This window comes from Paramisgurnus dabryanus, chromosome 4, assembly GCF_030506205.2.
Source record: "Paramisgurnus dabryanus chromosome 4, PD_genome_1.1, whole genome shotgun sequence".
NCBI classification, from domain to species: domain Eukaryota; kingdom Metazoa; phylum Chordata; class Actinopteri; order Cypriniformes; family Cobitidae; genus Paramisgurnus; species Paramisgurnus dabryanus.
In genome coordinates, this window is record NC_133340.1 from 40261462 (window position 1) to 40282942 (window position 21481).

At 36.8% G+C, this 21481-nt stretch overlaps 2 protein-coding genes and 1 non-coding gene across 7 annotated transcripts; 2 read left to right on the top strand and 1 right to left on the bottom strand.

Annotated features, from left to right (window-relative positions):
* Positions 1-27: 27 nt before the first annotated feature.
* On the top strand, positions 28-10634 carry LOC135735901 (uncharacterized). Of its 4 annotated transcripts, none has more exons than XM_073814399.1 (12): positions 28-165; positions 1854-1972; positions 3180-3278; positions 3657-4034; positions 5202-5321; positions 5491-5562; positions 5639-5686; positions 6886-6921; positions 7036-7062; positions 7202-7264; positions 7761-7796; positions 10521-10634. In XM_073814399.1, the coding sequence occupies exons 2-12, from the start codon at positions 1894-1896 to the stop codon at positions 10580-10582; spliced, it is 1020 nt and encodes a 339-aa protein (XP_073670500.1). In that variant the 5' UTR covers positions 28-165; positions 1854-1893; the 3' UTR covers positions 10583-10634. The 4 variants fall into 4 exon arrangements, with proteins under 4 accessions (XP_073670500.1, XP_065110640.1, XP_065110639.1 ...); XM_065254567.2 differs by lacking the exon at positions 28-165 and adding an exon at positions 677-1783; XM_073814398.1 differs by lacking the exon at positions 28-165 and having other exon boundaries at positions 678-1972.
* On the bottom strand, positions 10605-20967 carry fam114a1 (family with sequence similarity 114 member A1). Of its 2 annotated transcripts, none has more exons than XM_065274937.2 (13): positions 20857-20967; positions 19455-19748; positions 19238-19322; positions 16594-16775; positions 16231-16365; positions 15883-16035; positions 14540-14666; positions 14114-14199; positions 13784-14002; positions 13235-13374; positions 13075-13147; positions 12069-12122; positions 10605-11904 (listed from the first exon to the last, which is right to left on the bottom strand). In XM_065274937.2, the coding sequence occupies exons 2-13, from the start codon at positions 19740-19742 to the stop codon at positions 11785-11787; spliced, it is 1662 nt and encodes a 553-aa protein (XP_065131009.2). In that variant the 5' UTR covers positions 19743-19748; positions 20857-20967; the 3' UTR covers positions 10605-11784. The 2 variants fall into 2 exon arrangements, with proteins under 2 accessions (XP_065131009.2, XP_065131007.2); XM_065274935.2 differs by having other exon boundaries at positions 14501-14666.
* A 353-nt stretch (positions 20968-21320) lies between these two features.
* On the top strand, positions 21321-21392 carry trnap-agg (transfer RNA proline (anticodon AGG)). Its single transcript has one exon. It is a non-coding gene; the product is annotated as a tRNA-Pro (tRNA).
* Positions 21393-21481: the final 89 nt, after the last annotated feature.

Genomic DNA, 21481 nt, shown 5'->3' on the forward strand with positions numbered 1-21481 from the left:
CACAAAGTTTAAATACAGCAGCAGTCTGCTAAAGCCGCTGGATGATGCTGATAAGGGGTTTGATGCTGTGAGCACTTCAGATCCCACTGTGGGTCCTGATGAGAATCTTCCTTATGTCCTGTAACTGCTGAAACAAGTTTTCTCGGCAACAGGAATGTCCTTCAGGTTTAAATAAAAGCCTTACACTGTCACACACTTACTGCTTCAATCTATATGCAAAGCTTTCTGCCAAGAGTTTGAGTTCAGGGAGTCCTTAAACAGATTCCTGCGGTAGGCTACATGGATTTAAGACATTAAAACCGAATTTACTTCTTAAAGATCTGCAATGAATCACAAAGATTATGAATTGTAAAATATCAAACATTTGTCAATATGAATGCGAAAGTGTCCTTTACAATAATATGAGCAGATGCTTTTTTTATAGGCTCAGCATAGTCTTCTCTAGGGTGACCATACCTGCCATTCTTCCCGGACGGGTCCTGGCCAGGATTTTGGGTTCGTCTTCTGAAAGTTGTATTTGTCGACCGCATACGTCATAGAGGATTATTATTTTTAGGTACTTTATTATTTTAAGGTAAGAATGAAACTACGATTGCATGTCTTATGTTTTAACTGAAGGGTGTATGCAGTCAACAAATATGACTTCCGGAAGACGCACCAAAATCCTGGCCAGGATGCGTCCGGGAAGAATGGCACATATGGTCACCCTATCTTCTCCCTTATAATCATCATGAACCTTTCAAATTCTTTTCCCACATACGTAAAAAATACCAGTTTTGTCATTAATGATATTTTCTTTAAAAAATTAAATTAAAAAAAAGGAATTTTCATAATTTCCTACTCATCTCAAGCTCAAGGGTCCACATCAAAGCGAGAGAATGCTGTGGCACTTAAGTATTTATTCTGTAATAGTGATCGTTTCAGTTAAATAATGAATTATTGCAACAATGGGCACTTGAAAAATATTAATGATTAATCGTATCAAGTGTAATCTGATTTTGTTTTTAAATTTGGCGCTGATGAAAAACCTTACGTAAAGGTATAGCTCACCCAAAAATGAAAATTATATCATCATTTACTCACTATTAAAGGGACACTCCACTTTTTTTGAAAATATGCTCATTTTCCAGGTCCCCTTGAGTTAAACATTTGATTTTTACTGTTTTGAAATCCATTCAGCCGATCTCCGGTTCACTTTTAGCATAGCTTAGCATAATCCATTGAATCTTTGCATTGCATATAAAAATGTGCATATTTTCAAAAAAGTGGAGTGTCCCTTTAAGCTGTTACAAACCTGTATTTCTTTGTTCTGCTGAATACAAAGAAAGAAATTTTGAGCAATATTTGTAACCAAGCCATTATTTGAGCACCATTGACTTCCACAGTATTTTTCTTTCCTATCATGGAAAACCAATGGTGCTCTAGTTTCCTTCTTGATTACAAATATCTTCCTCTGTGTTCAGCAAAACAAAGACATACAGGATTGTAACAGCTTGATGGTCATTTAAAAAATGACCAAATTTTCATTTTGGGGTGAACTATCCCTTTAAGGCACTGAGGTTCATAAGACAAAAATGTTGAATCAATAGTTGATTTTTGATTCATGTTAGAGAGAAAATGCAATAACAATATTCACTTTTGTCTCTTTCTTGATTTTTTTGTGCTCTTACTTTCTTTCTTTCTAAATTACACAAAACAGGAAGACAGAGAGGAAGTGATGTGGTTAGACAGTTTGCGTCTCTTTATAATAATGATGCTTAAAGAGAGGAAAGACACTTAAAACGTAGGTTAGTAACAATTCAAAATTAAGAGTTTAACCAAAGAAAGTGTTTGATATTTCAATGTATATTCAGATAGCTCAGAGGTAGTGGAGCTGCCAACAGGTCATTTGCTATGAGAAGAGCAGATGTCATCAAACTCAGCATTATCTTCTTCCTGATCTTCATCTTATGCATGCTAGAGTTTTTCCCACGTAAGTAAAAATACAATAATAAGACTAAATGTGGCTTAGGGTACTCGAGCAAGCGTAAGTTTGAAGTAAAATGTTGAAATGCTGTGGCTTTGTGTGAGCACGTGTTTTACCAAGCAGAGCGTTGTTTGACCGCATGGGTAAACTTCAACTGTAATTAACTAGTTTTCGAAAATATGCCATGAAATGTTTGCTTGTTACTTTGCTGTCTCTCTGTTGGCCCACAAAGTTAAAGTTTGTAGACGCTCAGTGACAGGTGACTACCCCTAGACTGAGCGTTTTCAAATTTTATGATTGCAGGGACCCCCACACATGATGAACCTTTAGGGACTCATTTCCTAAATATATATCCATATTTTGTATATACTGTAGAGACTGTGTTTCTGGAGACTCCTTGAAACCTTTTAGGGGACCCCAGGGTGAAAACTTCTGATCTAGACATAGCATGAGGTGAATGAAGTTGTAAAAAACACTAAATGTGTGTTTAATGCAACAATCCAAGTGTTCAACAATCCAATGCCACCATGCCCCCTCAGATTTGTTGTGTTAGCAATGATAAAGTAATTACGCGTAATAAATTCTCATTTTTTATACAACCAGAAGATGAAAATGAGCAAAAAAAGCTTTAATAAGGCAAACTGTCTTTAGTGCTACATCCCCTTACACTTGAGCAATAGCAGGAACTTGCAGGTAACCTAAATACAAATGGAAGGCAAATTTCTAATTCATATCTAAAGACTTCAGGCTGTCAGAGGTCACATTAAATACTGCTTTTTGCATAAAAAGCCATTTTTGTGTTTAATCGAGTCACCATTCCCCCTCAGATGTTCCCCAAGTGCTGCAGTGATAGCTGCGTGTTGTATAAAGAAGCAATTTTTGCATAATGTGTACATTTCTGGTATATAATACTGTAAAATGGTAGCACAGATTGTGGGTATTGTGTGTGACAACAATAATGGTAAGGGAGTTGAGCTGGTAACCCGAAGGTTAGGTTAACCAGTTAGTTTTTTTTTGGCACTAAGTGACTGAGGTGGTCAGACAAGTGCTGCAGTGGTACACTCTCATAAATAAAGGTACAAAAGTTGTCACTGTGACAGTACCCTTTCAAAAAGGTACACCTATGTACCCAAAGAGTGCATATTAGTCCATTAGAAAAATGGTTCAGGTGATGTACTCATATGTGGACAGGCTGATCTTCCTTGTCCAACAGAAATAATAAATGGCAGCAGTCAGGACGAACCTACAGACTGGTATGTCTGCAAGAGGGAGATGGATAGTGATGTTCTTCATGATAATACCTCAGTATCAGGTGAGTTGTATGTGTGTTGAAGAATATATACAGTACATAATAGACTACTTTACGAATTGTAACACTTTACTTGAAGGGGTGTTTATAAGACACCTTCATAATCATAACATGACACGTGTCATGTACATGAGATTTTATGCATGTTTAGGACAACTGTCATTAAGTGTCATTTGTTCAATTATTGCATTTATAATGCAAAGATGACATTTTTTGAGATGTCTTTGTTATGACGACTTGACATAAACCAATACATCATAACTTGTCATAAATCTATCATAAACATGACGAATACATTTAAACATTTTCATGGTTTTGATTTTAAATTAAGACCAACCAATAGTAAGAGTGTGCATCTAGTATACGTATTTTATTTTGTAGGAGACCACGTGATGATGGTACTTAGAAAAGGATTCAATCTGTCAGAATGGAACAGTAGTATATTCACGTTTCTAAACCACACCAACCTGTACACTGGACCCCAAGATCACCAGAGACATTTTTACTGCCTCCTTCCACCAAACAAAAGCAAATGTCCAGATATCACAGAAAACCCCCCAAAAGAAAACTTCAATCCACCAATCACTTTCCAGTTAACAACCACCGCTTCTCCAAAACCAAACACCTCTTCATTCAAAAAACCTATACTATCTTCAAATGAAATGAGTTATGCACAAAAGCTAAACTGCCAGCCCGGCAGCAATCATTTTATTCACTACCAGGAAAACAGCCCATTTCCAAAGACGCAGACAAAAAAAGGTGAGACTTCAACCTTGGCATCATTAATTTTTGCAATGTTATCTCTCCCTCATTTCTTTAAGTACACTGAGGGACAGTTTTGCGGACAGGGTTTATTAATCCAGGACTAGGCCTTTGCTATATTAGGACATTTAAGTACTTTTGAGACAAAATGGCACTGATATGTTAAGATCCAGTATGTCAATACAAGGTGCTTTTAAATTAAGGCAGCACAAACATGGACTAGAATAAGCCCCGTCCGGGAAACTGCCCCTGAATGTCTAATAAGCCTCAACATGCAGCAGAAGCATCTATCTTACCAAGGTCAACAAACAAATAGATGTACATAGTGTAGGTCTGATGTATTGTTTGAGTTTAAAGTAATGCCCTTTGGCTTCAATAATTCATCTTTCCACAACTCACATACAGTAAGCACTGTCTGACTTTATGGGTTAAAAATGATAAATAAGCCAATAATGTATCTCTGTAATCTCTAGCCGTTATGTATTTGTAGGATTCTCAAAAAAAATTTTTTTTATTATTTTAGTTTCAAGATTTTATGGAAGCTTCTGTTAGCTTGAAACACATCCCGTTTGCATTTTATTAAACACAGATATAAATTACATTTTGTTCTGTTTCTCTATACAGTATGAACAATGAGAAATGTGTAAGTTTCTTTAATATGGAGATCTGCATGCTATATTAGATTCGGTGTAGACAAAGTAATAAACCGTAACATTATTACAAATACTGCAAGCTTTGTCATGAAAAAACCTTTTTCCCAGAAATTTACTCCTCGCCGGAGTTAAACTCTTGTCTGTTTCCGCCTCATAAATTTAGCTTAAAGGAGTGTTGAGTCTGTCTTTTATCCTTCATATTGATTCAGCCATGGAAGGAGAAGACAGGTCCTTATAATTCAACCTAACCTTTGATAAATATATTACAGTAATACATCAACCCTGTCTGCTAAGAGTCGGCCTTATCCAAAACCACAAATCCTTTAGGAGAGCACAAAGACACACAGCTATTTATGCTAATGTAAGCATTAAACGGACTTGGCAAGCATTTAAGGAAAAGGGAACATTGTAAAATTTAATGAAGAATCGTAGTGTTTTATGTTGTGTTTATATTTATATTAACACTGTGATATCACATCTTTATTTATTTCTCTTGTTGCCTTTTCGTTAGGATTAGAAAGCTGGTGGTGTGTGACCACTGCAGTGTGGTTCTTTCTGGTACTGACTCTGCTCATCGTGGCCCTAACAAGTGTGAGCGTCCGGATCTCCAAGAGCAGACGTATTCACAAAAGTGAGTATCTTTTTCGTCAAAACAAATCTAATTTTAACTTTAAGCGCCCTTGAGGGGAACATAGAGAGGTTTTTAATATGTAATCTATAAGTGACCATGACCATGCATCAAACAGTGGGGAATTTATCTGGATTAAGCTCTCTCTCAATGTGGGTTTGTCTTTATTTAGAAAAGTCTAATTTGGTGGTGGTTTCACCCAGAGACTATCAGCTCACAGAGATCAACGAGCACAGAGGAAATTGTGAGTGACACTAACAAGTTTAGCTGCTCTCAAAGGATATCTGTTCTCGTGCTGACACCTTTACTTTCTCTTTAAGCGAGGAACAGCGCGTCTGATGTGTTTGTCACAGTATGCAGTGAAAATGGTAAGCAAATGTAGTAACGGAAATTTTATGGGAATAAAGTGCATTGTGAATGGGGTTTATGTGATAACCTTTTCAAGGTTTTTCTTTTTAGAAGAGGTCTATTTTAGTAAATTTAAGTACACATAAAGCACTAATGAAATAATACAATGTTTATGAAAGGACTGTAAGTTGCTGTAGATACAGTACAGTAAATGCATCTACCAAATGTGTAAATGTAAACCTGACTTATATTGTGGTGGTACCATGGTACAGGTATGTGGGTATTTTTACATGGTACTACAAGTTATTTCAAAGAATGCAATAGATTTACTTAAAGGATTCATTTTCTTAAAAAAAATCCAGATAATTTACTCACCACCATGTCATCCAAAATGTTGATGTCTTTCTTTGTTCAGTCGAGAAGAAATTATGTTTTTTGAGGAAAACATTTTAGGATTTTAATGGACCCCAACACATAACAGTATTAATGCCGTTTAAAATTGCAGTTTCAACGGACTCTAAACCATCTCAAATGAGGCATAAGGGTCTTATCTAGTGAAACGATTGTCATTTTTGACAAGAAAAATAAAAAACATGCACTTTTAAACCGCAACTTCTCGTCTATCTCCAGTCATGTGACGTGCCAGCGCGACCTCACGTCCAGAGGTCACAGATGACGTATGCGAAACTCCGCCCCAGTGTTTACAAGTGTGGAGAAAGAGGACCGTTCCAATGTTGTTGTATGTGGAATGATACTAATTAATGTCTTTGTGTCAGTTTATTGTTTAAAATGGTCCGAAAATGTGCGTTTCATATATGTAACACGTGACCTTTCCACGGCATTACGCAGAGATAGATGAGAAGTTGTGGTTTAAAAGTGCATATTTTTTATTTTTCTGGTCAAAAATGGCAATCGTTTCACTAGATAAGACCCTTGTGCCTCGTTTGGGATCGTTTAGGGTCCTTTGAAACTTCGTTGAAACTGCAACTTCTAATTGTTACGTGTTGGGGTCCATTTAAGTCCATTAAAATGAGAAAAATACTAAAATGTTTTCCTCAAAAAACGTAATTTCTTCTCGACTGAACAAAGAAAGATATCACCATTTTGGATGACATGGTGGTGAGTAAATTATCTAGATTTTTTTTTTTTTAAGAAAATTGATTAAGCCTTTACCTGTATATTTCAACCACTAAGATTTCTTGAATCTATACATTTACAGAAAACCCGCTCAAAGTGACAGTCCCTTTTAAAAGGCGTAAGCATTTAAATATGATTTCTTACCACAGAGTATTTGGAGTCTATACATCAATCAATGTGTGTGTGGTACTATTTATATTTATTCATATGTGTGTTTTGTCTCTCATTTTAGCATTGTCACCCATCAATGAGATTACAGGTACACTGTTTCAATTTAGACTGATAGACAAATCTGATAAAAATAATAACTTAGGTTTGAATAAAATTATGCTGGAAATGTAACTTTAAAGAGGAAATATACTGTTTGTGTGTGTTATTCTGTCTGTATCTGTTTCTAGAAAACTCACTAGATGAAGACCACGAAGAAGAAGAGGAACAGAATAGCTTAGTAACAAAGCAAGGTACTATAAATATCTCCAGGGTATGAAAGAAATGAGGGTTTGGCTTCATGAAAATAATAATAATAGAACTTCATAATAGCAGTAATTCATTCGTTTGGATTATAGCCTCTGGGTTTAAAAGCCAAAAACCCAAGCATGGATGATTTTATGTGTTTAGAATATCAAAGATAGCATTTGTAAGCTTTACATGTGTTACTTTCAAAAGATGTCCAGACTGATTTCCTCATTGTTCGGTTGATGTAAGACAGTCTGAGGATGGTAGGTTTTTAATGTATTGCGTCAGTGTTGGTTTCCATCTAGTGTAACCTGGTACACTAGAATCTAAGTCTTTGAATCTTGCAAAATGTTCCACATTGATAATAACACAAGCTAAAGATTGCATCTTTGATGCCAGTTGCTTAAGGCATAATGAATGAACTAAAGATGGCATCCTGGATGCACTGATTCATGTTGACATGGTTATTGTACTTAATGAATTCTTAATAACTTTCTACAGAGTTTACAGAATCAAAGGGACACCTTCAAACATCAGGTAAGTTACTGTTTTTATGCTCACTCATTCTTGTTTTATTGTATTTTTATATTAACCTCCTAAGACCTGGTGTCAATAAATCACATTTATTGTTGTTTGCACCATAATACTTAATTCTGTGTAACTGGAACCTGTTGTACACAAACGTGGACAATTGCACTGCTTCATGTTCAAAGAAAAATATTTGGTTATTATATTTATTGGTACAAATAGCTGGAAGAAAAAACAAACAAAAGATCGGGTCTTAGGAGGTTAAAGGGATAGTTTTCCCAAAAAATTATGACATCATTTATTTACTCACTTTTTATGCTGTGAAACATAGACAAATATTAGGGCTGGGCAAAAAAATCTATTTTTCGATTAATCGTTTTTTAAAACGTGGTCAATTAAAAGTCGATTTTCAAAGAGCAGAATTTTTTCCCCCATATTTATTTCCGCAAACATTGAACGGAGGAATGGAAGCATTTTAGATTTCGCAAGCAAGACGTGTTGTGGCTTTTAATTTCTTTTTATTTATTACCCAGTTGTAAACTGCTGTTCACTGTTCTTTTTTATTAATATAGTATTTGTATTAAATCTATAGTCATTGAGTTGAATCGAGAATCGAGTATAAAAACCTACCTGAGAACCGGAATCGAAAATTTAATCGAGAATCGGAATCGAATCGATAGTTTGTGAATCGAATCGATCTGGAACATCTGAATCGATAGCCAGCCGTAACAAATATAACAAATATATTTAAGGGTGCTGATTTCCATACAGTGAAAGTGAATGCTGACAATTCATTTAAAAAAAATTGGGGTTCCACAGAAATTCATATTGGTTTGCATAGACATAAGGGTTGAAAAATTATATCTGAATTTAATATTTTGAAAAGTTTATTCTTGTAACATCATGTTGTTTTGTCAATAATTTATTAAAAATCTTTGAAATATATGAAAAAATATAAAAATTATTTACCCAATAGTTCACAGATATTTGTTATATAATATATATTTGTTGACATTAGCATAAACTATTTTCTTAACATTAAATTAACCTACATTGATTGACACATGTAGGGCCCTATCTTGCACCCAGCGCAATTGACTTTGTCAGTGACGCATGTATCATTCGTATTTTGCGCCGGCGCACAGCGGGGTTTTTCCCTCCACAGATGCACGTCAGCAAACTAGGGAATGAACTTGCGCTCCCTGGGCGGTTCAGCGCAAAAAGGAGGCGTGTTGCGGCGCAAACCATCTCTTATGCTATTTTGCAGTTTCAAAAAACAATTGCGCTACTAACCAAAAAAAACTAGTCTAAAGTCAGTGGCGCGTTGCGCGTGGTTCATTATGCTATTTTAAGGGCGCATGCTTGACCATAATGTATAGCGTGCACAACGCGCATACACTTTGCTTATCTAATCTACACAGATGCAACAGTTATTTTTGCAAATCATAAATTGTTACACTTAAAAATATTAATACACGAGATAAGGGGAATCATAGTGGTGAGCATTGTGGTGATAGTTTTTATTTATTCTCATGCAAATAACGATTAAAATATTTTCATAACTTTGTTGTGTGGCTGTATTACGTTTATTTTATGTAAATAATAATTAAAATGTTTTCATAAGAAACCTTAATGTATATGAACTTGATTTGTAAGAGTACTTTGGGGTTGGACCTTGCTTGCGTTTCTTGGGTCTGATTTCAAATCCCCCAAACCCTTTCAGCAGTGAGGGTGGACGCAGCGATGTCCTCTGCTGGCGTCAAGTCCTGAGGCAGATCCACCTCCCGTTACACGGCGTGCCCGATTTATGCTGGCAAGCGTGGGATTCCCCCGTACAAGGACGTCGGTCTCCTCGGCTGTGAACCGCTCCTGGCGTGCGCCTGGTAAATCCGTCATAATAATAGCAACCCGCCATGGAACTTGCGCCCTTGCGTTTAAAGGGAATGTTGGCTAGCGTTCTGATTGGTTTATTTGACATTACGCCCAAACCACACCTATGAATAATGAACCTACTTCAGACCAACCCCTTATTGATTTGCGCCCGGCGCAAGAGTTATTTCTCACGCCGGGAAAATAGCAACAGCGCCCAAGATCCGCCCACAAACTGACTTGCGCGTTGCGCTTCTCACTTGCGTTTCAGATCGTTAAAATAGAGCCCTAAATGTCTTTAGAAAATAAATTTTGTTTGTTTGTCTGAACATTTCTAAACATTCACACAATTTTGAGTTAAATGGATTGCTCACAAAAAATTAAAATTCTGTCATTATTTACCTGTACCGTCAAGTTACTCCAAAACTGTATGAATTTCTTGTGCTGAATAGAAGATATTAATTTTTTTACCAATCAGATCTGGGGCATCATTGACTGCTTTGGTAGGAAAAAAATGGTGCCCCTGCTATGTTTTCAAAAAATTTTTACTTGTATTTAGCAAAACAAAGAAATTCATACAGGTTTGGAATAACTTGAGGATGAGTAAATAAAACCAGAATGTTTGTATTTTTTTGGTGAACTCTCCATTTAAATTCGGGTTAAATTTTGAGTTTAAATATATTTTGACATGTCCCAATTTTAGGCAACAGAGCCGCAAAAATTTCAGATAAAATACACTTTCAGTTTGACCCTCGTGAGACTGACAGACGTGAAATTGCTTTATGTAAACCGTTTCAGGGCCTGTTTTGTACTCCGTACACGGAAAGTGCATTTCATGTCCTTCATTTGTTTTTGCATTTCCAGCTCACCTGCATCATCGTAGCAATCCGTCTCGCTCCTGTCATGAAACAGATGGACAGCTTTAACCCTTCAACACAGAAGAGACACTTCATAATAAAAGAAAATCTATGTTTATTACTGAATGTGGCTTTCTGAATTTGCTAATGGAATGCAACATCATGCACAACATCATGTTAATTTACAAGGGCACAATAGTGCTACTTACAAGTAAACAATATTAGTCTTGGATAATAAATAAAAATTATTTAGGCTTTTAGCTGCATACGACACCTTTCAGATCAAGGAAAGCCACATTCTGTGACATAAAAACATCTGGCAAAGGACATTTTATTATCACGAGTTTCACCGATAACTGTTTTAAGCTTCATTAAGTGGCTAATTTTGAAATCCATCTAAAAAACGGTGGTGTGTGTATCTCTTTGAAACCCATTTAACAAGCAGTATGGCTACAGTTATGTGACTCCCTAATTATACGACACCATTCGAAAGCTTGTGGGTGAAATTTATGTTCTCATAAAGCACTTTTCACCTTCAAAAACAATATACTGCCAGACTGCTTACCAGTTAGACATGAAATCACAGCGTGTCAAACAACAAAGATGTAGGCGGAGATGGTTGCTGTCAAATGAAAAGATTTAATGTCTTAATAGCTCAGAAGAATACAGTCTGGATACATTTAAAAAATCACTTGGGTTAGTTTGATATAGTCTGTACTTTCTCTGTTTTATTTAATTTAGAAAAGCTCAAGGCCATTTGTACTACCAACATTTAAATTGTATTCTTTATTTTTATTGCTCTACTGTATTTGCTATCCAGTGTTAAGCAGGTCATTTATACTTTTAGATGCTATTCTGATCACTACGGTTCTACTAAGTAAACTAAAATGTAAACTTTAAGATTTTACTGAGCATGTTTGGTCTTTGTAATACTTCATATTTATAATATACATATTTTGATCTTTTTTATCCATAATTACTGATATAATTATAAGGTGTGTGACAGTTAAACATCCAGGTCTGCTCAGACAATACAACATGATTAATAAATCTTCATAACATAATACGTAATAATATAATATAATATCGGGAAATATCAGACAAGCAGCATCCTAAAAAACTTAGGAGTCTCTTTCATTATCTTTTTTTAAGTCTATATATAGACTAGAATTGCACTTTTTAGTTAAAGCTCTCATACCGAAGCAACACAGTACACAGATAGATGAACGGACAGACAGAAACACATACAGTACAAACATACACAAAGGACGCTATTCTGTGGTTGTCGGTTCTGGTCTGACAGTGGTTCGGCTGGTCTGGATGTGTGAGACCTGGAGGACTGGCAACAGCAGCTGGAAAGCGTTGTGGATGTAGGCAGTGCTATTAGAGCCCTGGGAATATAAAACAAGAGCACAGCGCGTTGATGAAGGGTCATCATTACCAGAACAATAAACGTTATCATTATCCTCAAATCTTTCATGGCAGTCCCTCAACATCGGTAAGCAGCGCATTGTAAGTTTTACGCATTAATGATTAATGAAAACTCAAGTTTTACCTCCAGCGTCACGCTGTCCACTAGAGGATTTATTTCTTCGGCCTTTCTGTGACTCTACATAAAAGTAAGAAGTAAAAGAAAGAAATGAAGGATGGCAACTCAGAGCAGTATATTGAAAAAACTGCACACCTTTCCTGGTGCTCAACTAGTGGAGCATAATGCTAGCAATGTGAAGGTCATGGGTACAAATCCTATGGAGTGCATGCATCTTTTATGCACTAGATAAAAAGTCCATGCATAAATGTACTAAATTCATTTTTGTGACAGTACAAGTGGCGGCTCGTGACTGATAATCCGAGGGGTGCAAAATCAAAATATGTGTTCGCAGTGTCGTGTGTTGCCCGTGTTTTCAAAATATGTGTTCTGCGCGTCGAGTGATCCTATGTGCATCACATGTTTTTTTTTTAATAAGTGCCTGTTGCAAACGCATAAAAAACTTTTATGATAAAAGAGTCGCTCACGTTCACAAAATACACGCAAGACACTCCCTTAACAGTAAACTCGGATTACACATGAGATTATGCGAATATCTGGCAAACACGAGCGTCTCTTTTATCATAAACCCTCTTTTATGAATTTGTATTTCAAAATAAACTGTGTTCTGGTAAGTAATACCAAACACAAGATATAACGAGATTAGGCACTACTATTACTGTGAATGGGAAGCAATGCAATCAATCAACAAAGACTGACGATTTGCTTGGTGAAGGGCTCTAAGCAGAGTCGCATGAGACCTTGCCAACTTGTGCGCATACTAAGTACCTGAAACGACCTTGAAAAAGGTGTTTAAACACAATTTGAGCTAAAGAAACAAATGTTATGGTACAGTTGATGTCAGGAATATGTTGTTCATTGTGATTTTACCATGCGATTTTCGAGATGTCTGCCTTTCCCCATTCAAGTATAAATAAATAGTACTTGCATCACTTAAATAACTGCCCCAAGGCGTTGCAAACATGGCCACCTAGTGGCGCGACTTCCCTAAAGGGACTTTGGTAATACTCACCCCTACAGCCAGTAGTGTTTTTGAGAACTTTCTCGCCAAGCAGCCAACCTCCTTACACATGGCATGGGTTAACCTGATCATACACAAGAAACACAAGATCATAACAGCTAACAGAAGGACTTGACTAATGTAAATGACAGAGGAAGTGAACGATGCTCACCTGACCAGAATTTTGGCTTGTTGGCAGGCTGGTTTCTCTAGCTCCTGTCCGTGTAAAATTAACTCAGCGACTTTGTGTAGCTGCTCTATACTACGAGCAGTCACCTCTGCAAGACTGCCAACCGATGACAGATACACCTTCTAGATAAACATAAATATTAAAATCATTATTATATAATATACCATATAGGGGTGGTTTTACCGGACAGAGTTCAGATTAATCTAGGATTAAGTCTTATTAATATAAGGACATTTGATTTTTTTTAACAAATATACCTTATAAAATACATTACTGGTGGTGTGCATCTTGAGACAAAACAATGGCACTGATTTATTTTAGGTTATGTCAGTGCAAGCTCTTTTCACTTAAGTTCAAACATACATTTTAGTCTGGGACTGTCTGGGAAACCAGCCCATGGAATAGTAATTGTATACTTTATTGATTTAATAAAATATACAAAATATTTGAAAAGTATTATTATAGGTTAAAAGGGAATAATTCACTGGTAATATGTACATGCACATAAAATACACGCCCATAAACTCTCACCTCTACAGCATCCGACTTGCCATCCTTTGTATTACTCTCCTCATCTTTCTCTCCCTCTTCTCCTTCCTGTTTCTTATCCTTCTCTTCCTCTGTTTCGCTTTCTTTTATCTCCTGCTCCTTCCTGTCCTCCTTTTCTGGAGCCGAGTCCTCACCCGTTACGTTCTTGACTTCACTCGACCGCTCCACCTCTCTCACCCAATCATGAGCTTTAATACGGGCCTGCGGGGAAAGTGTGTCACTTAGTTGATTAGAGTGTGTGCGTGTCTATGTGTGTATTAGTGTTTGGTGTAAACTTTTTGATGAAGCATGTGTGTGTTTGTGTGGCTGTACTTTGTTCAGTTTGTCTGGAGTTGCAGCAACATGAAGTTCAAACAGTAGCTCGGTAAGAACGCTAACAAACTCCTCTCCGTCAGCAGCTGAAACACACATTATATCAATTTAATACTTGACAGTGAAAATGAGAAAAACTGAAAAATGTTTTTTCATTCAGATTTTCTAATATTGAGTTTTCCCCTATAAATTACATAATTAAATTGATGACTTCATGAATCGTTTAATAATCTGAATAAATTTTGAATAAATGTAAAATGTAAAAATTTGACTGAATAAATGTCTACCAAATTAGACAAGATCTGAATTGCGATTTAGATCTTGACTGTGGTTTAGATTTGTTCACACCAGATCGGTCTGATCAGGTTTGGCCGTATGAAGACTCACAGAGAGGAGTGGAACACTGAATTTGCGAATAAAGATCACCATTTTCCTCTGAGTTGGCATCGACTTCCTCCTCTTCGTGAGCGATGAAAATCTCCTTAATCTCAATCAGCTGCTTCTTTAAAACCTCCAACTCTTCCTCTTCCAAAGAGGACAAGAAGGTCTGAACCTGAGACATAATAAAAAAAGCAATGGAAAAAAAAGAGTATGATTAAAAAACTATAAACAGGAAAAGTCATAAATAAGGAAAGAAAATACACAGCTTGAAATACTTTAAAGGGCCCATATAATGCAAAATCCACTTTTACAAGGTGTTTGGACATAAACTGTGTGTTGGCACACCACAATGAAAAAAAATCTACCCACTACTCATTTTTAATCCCTATTAAACTAAAGCAGTCTCGTTAGACATGACATTTGGATTCTCCTGTTAATGTGATGTCACACTGACAAAGCCCTGCCAACATCCACTGACTGACAGCTTAACTTTACCCAAAAGTTTTCCTTAATGTGATTGTTGGCACATAGTAGCACCAATGCAGCTGAATATACTACTGACCCAGCTCGTGGGTATGGATTTGTAGTGTTTAGCCCATTGGTGGGGGCTGGACTCTGAATCTTGTAAGGGGTTCGGTGCGGCGACCAGTGACTTATCCAAGTTCTCCCTAAACCAAACTGTGAAGAGTCTGTCACAGGGGGGATGCTGTATATTCAATATCTAAACTCTTTCTTTTCTCTTAAACAGATATTATTTATAAAATAGTGAAAACATGTATCTTGTTATAATATACATTTGTTTAATAATTAAAAACTCTATAACTGACTCAAATTAATATTTCATGCCCATTAGCAGCATAACATACTAGTCAAGCAGTCATTATGGAAAACACAAACCGCTTTTGTTATGATGAACAAAACCTGATGACCCTGTCTATAATTATTTCGCGATAATGGTCAGCTGTAAATGATCACTTACTAAATAAAATAAAAAATAAGAAAACTAATACAAATATAAATAGAGATAAGTGTCTGGGGACATCACAATGGGCCTCATGTATGAAACTGTGCGTAGGATCCTTACTAAAAGTCTACGTACGCACAAAAGCCAAAAATGGCATACACCAAAAATTATGAAAATGTATAAAACAAAGCAATGTTCCCTTTATAAATCACAGATCACCTGCAAGTGTGCGTACATGAATCATCCTAATATCCCACCCTGCAAGCCCATTCTCCCATCAAGTTTGTTTTTTTATAAATCACAACCTTTGCGTGGGAACTGGCGTACGCACGTTTCCAGCCCGGTTTTGTGCGTACGCACGCTTCATAAATAAGGCCCAATATGTTTAAATGTGCATATGCGTGTGTGCGTGTATGTTACTAACCCTCCCCTCGCTCTCGTTGGAAAGTATCTCCAGCGCCTCTAGATGAGACAAGCCTTGGTAGTCATCAAACAAGATCCCATAGTGAGCGGTGGGTTCTGTGATCATCTGATTGCCCAGTCGCTCTCTCTCTTTTTCCTTTGCTTCTTTTAACATCTACAATAAACACACACAGACAAAGACATATATCAAATATGGTACACACAGAGACCCACATCTATCCGAGCACTAATGCTTAATGCACTAATGCCCCACAAGCCATCTGGAGAAGCTTCACCCTGCTCCTTCACCTACTGTTATGTTTTGAATCACAAAAAAAAATGATTTAAAGAAATTGGTTAGCTGTATTACCTGAGAAAGGGAAACCGTTTTCTGCATCAGTATTTTGGTCTTTTTAAAGCCTGGGTCACTCTCTGCCAAGACAATCATGGTCTTCTTGCCAATGAACTCCAGAGCATCAAGACCGCCCGTTATTACAGATTTACCCTAAGATACAGAGAGTAGATCAGTACATTTCACTTGGGCAATCCAGTGACAAGTGGTGACATCACACCGGCTTTTATCATGCATTTTTTTGACCACATGTTCAGATGAGAGCAAGGTCTGATTTTGTGACACATTAATGTGTTGGTTCTTGTTGATGTAAGGTTGTGAAATGCATTTGGTCAGTGGAGGACAAAGATAATGGGGCAGTTTGTACATCAGCATGCTTACAGTATTTTGGACTGCACTGGTGATGGTCGACAGTACTCCTCTGTGCGCCTCCTCCAGCTGATCATGTTCTCCCATCAGCAACTCAGAAGGCTCATGTGACTCCTCTGCCTCCTCACATGATGAGGTCTGACGCATTCGAAGCGCCACGCCTGCTTTCTCTCTCACTGAGCTTAACCCCTGACCTGAGGACAGTCCAAAGAAACAGTAGAGCACACTTTAGAGCTGCATTTATTCTGTAAAACCAAAGTCCAATGATCATTTGGAAATGAGGGCATATCGAGTGGCACGACAGCAGATTAGACTTACAGTATCTGTAAAGAACAGACACAATAAAATCAGACAAAGCAAACAGTTATAAATATGGATTGGTTCAGAAAGGCAGCAGAATAAAACATTTTTGACTGTATTATTATTGCAGTATTATAAATATTGCATTCAATACGTAACAAAAACCGGATGAACGATTTAGCTATTTAAGACACAGTTCATGAATTTGTAATCCTTATGCCTAAAGCTCAATTTGTAATGCAATGTTAATGCTTTGCAAGGCTATGTATTGCATAGCTAATGCAAATGATATACTATATAGATAGTTTTCAAACTATCTGAAGAAATGGATCAAATTGTACTAGAATGACAGAAAGTCAGTCCAAAAGATTCAAGATGAACAACAAATCTCAAAACCAAGCCTTCATATTAAATTTAGTACCACAAATGAATGTGTCCCAAACCACATGAGACAATGATCTACTTGTAATTGTGTTCTGGCTCTTTATAAGCACACAACAAGATCCAATCCATGCTAGAGATCAATAGCTGTGCACCAAATCGCATATCACATTGCACATCAATTTTCATTGACTCAAATTGTGTGATGCATCTGACATCATTTTGAAGCATCAGGTTAAAAACGTTTTCATACACATGATGGTCATATTTATTAGATGGATGGATGGATGGATGGATGGATGGATGGAGAAAAAAAGAGAAAGAGGGAGGGGATGGATGGATGGATAGGTTGATAAATAGGTAGGTTGATAGATAGACAGACAGACAGACAGACAGGTTAAGAGATAGGTAGAGATAGAGTATAGATAGATTGATAGATCGATAGATAGACAGACAGACAGACAGACAGGTTAAGAAAAAGGTTTAGAGATAGGTAGAGATACAGTATAGATAGACAGACAGACAGACAGACAGACAGACAGATAGACAGATAGACAGACAGATAGGTTGAGAGACAGGTTGAGAGACAGGTTAAGAAAAAGGTTAAGAGATAGGTAGAGATACAGTATAGATAGATAGATAGATAGATAGATAGATAGATAGATAGATAGATAGATAGATAGATAGATAGATAGATAGATAGATAGATAGATAGACAGACAGACAGACAGACAGACAGACAGACAGACAGACAGACAGACAGACAGACAGACAGACAGACAGACAGACAGACAGGTTAAGAGATAGGTAGAGATAGAGTATATATAGATAGATAGATAGATAGATAGATAGATAGATAGATAGATAGATAGATAGATAGATAGATAGACAGACAGACAGACAGACAGACAGACAGACAGACAGACAGACAGACAGACAGACAGGTTAAGAGATAGGTAGAGATAGAGTATAGATAGATTGATAGATCGATAGATGGATAGATAGACAGACAGATAGACATGCAGACAGACAGGTTGAGAGATACAGTACAGACAGACAGACAGACAGACAGACCGGTTAAGAAAAAGGTTAAGAGATAGGTAGAGATACAGTATAGATAGACAGATAGATAGACAGACAGACAGACAGGTTGAGAGATACAGTACAGACAGACAGACAGACAGACAGACCGGTTAAGAAAAAGGTTAAGAGATAGGTAAAGATACAGTATAGATAGACAGATAGATAGACATACAGACAGACAGGTTGAGAGATACAGACAGACATACAGACAGACAGACAGACAGACAGACAGGTTAAGAGATAGGTAGAGATAGAGTATAGATAGATAGATAGATAGATAGATAGATAGATAGATAGATAGATAGATAGATAGATAGATAGATAGATAGATAGATAGATAGATAGATAGATAGATAGATAGATAGATAGATAGATAGATAGATAGAAAGATAGACATACAGATAGACATACAGACAGACAGGTTAAGAGATACAGTACAGACAGACAGACAGACAGACAGGTGTTGAGAGACAGGTTAAGAAAAAGGTTAAGAGATAGGTAGAGATACAGTATAGATAGATAGGTAGGTAGGTAGGTAGGTAGGTAGGTAGGTAGGTAGGTAGGTAGGTAGGTAGGTAGGTAGGTAGATAGATAGATAGATAGATAGATAGATAGATAGATAGATAGATAGATAGATAGATAGATAGATAGATAGATAGATAGATAGATAGATAGATGCCAGATGTAGCACCTCCGAATTTCATCCATAGTAGATATATAAAGTACTGTTTCATTTAAGTAGGTACTTCATTTAATTCAGTATGTACTGTCACAATATGCGGATTCGGACACAGGGTCAGACACTCTGTTTTAATGGCTAACTCTGGGTGGATCCACTGTGAGATTTACTATGGCAACCAATCTGAACTGACAGGTTGCTATGGAGACTTACCCACAGTAGATGTAGCAGTGGTCAGAAGTGACTTCCCCCAGGAACCCCAACTACTCCACCCTTTAGACTTAGATTCATCCAGTGCCTAATAACACAGCAAACAAAAAAACACATGCATGCACACACATACAATCAGTGTTAATATTAAGCTGCTTTGTCTTTTATAGATTATGCCACAAACTATCATTATAAAAAAGCTCATAACAATTAAGTTCACCTCTGTTCCCTGCTCTTCTTCCTGCGTTACATCCGTGTCCAAATTCACAGAATCCACACATTCAGTGACCAGACCCTCAGGCTTATCCTCCGATGGGTGTAACTGCTTTTCTTCAAAATCTCTGGCTGCACCATGCTCTTCTACAGCCTCATTGGTTGATGTGTCCAGTGAGAGCTGTGATAAAGATGAGACCTCATCTGGGTTCATGGCAGCAGATTCATCAGTGGAGGTTTGGCAAAGGGAAGGAGATTGCGAAGTGAGGTCTTCTGCTGGCTCATCGTGCGACATGGTGCTCTGATTAAAAAAATAGATAAATAGACAATGCCTAATGAAAGTCCAGGTAATCACTGACTTGACCATGCATGAATCTGATTGGCTGCCAACAAAAACAACAGGTTAAACATTAGGCCAACTGAGCCCTTAGAGAAGTCTGCAAAACGAATGGCAATTGATTAATTGAAATCTTGTTTCCCAGTTCAAAAAAATCCTAAAGTATTGTTTATGGACTTGGCTGCACACAGGTACTCTAAGTTCATACTGATTTCAAATTCAGATAAATGTGTAAAATGTGAATTTTGGTTTATGCTGTAAGATTTAATTTATCTTTTTAAGATTACATTTATATTATAATCATGAAATTGAGTATTTGCACCCGAGTGTTTCGACAGAGCAATGCAATTCTTTTTCTAAATATTTTAAGTTAGGTTGGTAAACTAGATAGAACAGTATTCAATATTCAATAGCTCAGCACAATGAAGACACTGTGGTTTGTAACATCAGTGGACACACTATCCCTTGTACAGTGAAGCTGAATGGAAAAGACATTCCCACATACAGAATAATAGTGCTGTCCCTAAATGGTGCTGCAAGCTCAAGCGCCTTTAGATTAAAGTGTATTGTGTCGCCATCTAGCGGTTGCTCTATATACTTACATGTCAAACCAGCGAATGTAAACAGACGTTCTTTATGAAAATGGATTGATTTACAGTGACATTGCAGATTGTCGTATTTTAAACGATACATTTACTAAACGTCAATATTCATAAAGCTTAAAATATCTGTCAAATTTTGCATTATTTACAAATAAACACAAACGCCACATGAGCAATCATATAATTTGTCGTTTTGACATATCGTATTTAATTCGTTTTAAGCATGTTTCTTTATTTAGATGTTATACAATACAATTTAAAAATAACATTTAAGAACCTCAAAAGGGACACAACAAGTCAACTTAGTTTGAACAACATTCCCTCAAAAATAACAAGCAACATATAGAAAGTAGCTTATAAAAAACGAACGCTAAAATGCAACAGCGCACAGGTAAAATACATAAATATGTACAAAGTTGTCTATACGTTGTTAAAAGAAAACGTTAATTCATAAAGTCTTCCCATCTTACCAGTTACGATGACAGTCGCGCTCGCGCAACCCTTCCGCTCGAGCTCGCGCCACGTCGGCAGCAGGGCAGCGTGCGCCGCCAGTGGCGGGTGACGTCACCTGAACTTTTCCACTCTTTGAACCAACAGGAAATAAAAATGTATTAAAAGATATTATTTAAGATTATACGTATACTTTTTATGTTTGTCTAATTATGTGCATGTTCGTGTTTATTTTATTTTACAGTTAAACTAACGGTAAATGAACGGTAAAATTCCTAAATATTCCAGAAGAAAAAAACAGTAAAAAAAAACATCTCCACTCACGATGAGTGTTATGGGTTTTATCTTAGGTTTAACATTAAGTTAGAAATAGAAAAGCTAAAAATTAGCTGAAAATTAAATTAGTAAGATTTGGTAAATAAATACCAAAACAAACAGAATGCATGCATGTGTGTCACTTACTATAGAGCATTTTGGTACTACTGGCTCGTTGGTCTAGGGGTATGATTCTCGCTTAGGGTGCGAGAGGTCCCGGGTTCAAATCCCGGACGAGCCCTCACTTTTAATATATGCATTAGTTCAGAAAAGGAACATTTATTATAAATAAACTGTGGCCTATGTGAAAATATCTCTTGAACTGCTTAA

What these genes read in the sequence shown, in the direction of transcription:
- LOC135735901 (XM_073814399.1), top strand. Translation starts at nt 1,894, where the DNA reads ATGAGAAGAGCAGATGTCATCAAACTCAGCATTATCTTCTTCCTGATC. An exon ending in CATGCTAGAGTTTTTCCCAC is followed by an intron (nt 1,973 to 3,179) that starts GTAAGTAAAAAT and finishes CTTGTCCAACAG; the next exon opens with AAATAATAAATGGCAGCAGT. An exon ending in TAGCTTAGTAACAAAGCAAG is followed by an intron (nt 7,265 to 7,760) that starts GTACTATAAATA and finishes AACTTTCTACAG; the next exon opens with AGTTTACAGAATCAAAGGGA.
- fam114a1 (XM_065274935.2), bottom strand. Translation starts at nt 19,742, where the DNA reads ATGTCGCACGATGAGCCAGCAGAAGACCTCACTTCGCAATCTCCTTCC. An exon ending in CCAACGAGAGCGAGGGGAGG is followed by an intron (nt 14,667 to 15,882) that starts GTTAGTAACATA and finishes ATTATGTCTCAG; the next exon opens with GTTCAGACCTTCTTGTCCTC. An exon ending in TGGACAGCGTGACGCTGGAG is followed by an intron (nt 11,905 to 12,068) that starts GTAAAACTTGAG and finishes TTATATTCCCAG; the next exon opens with GGCTCTAATAGCACTGCCTA.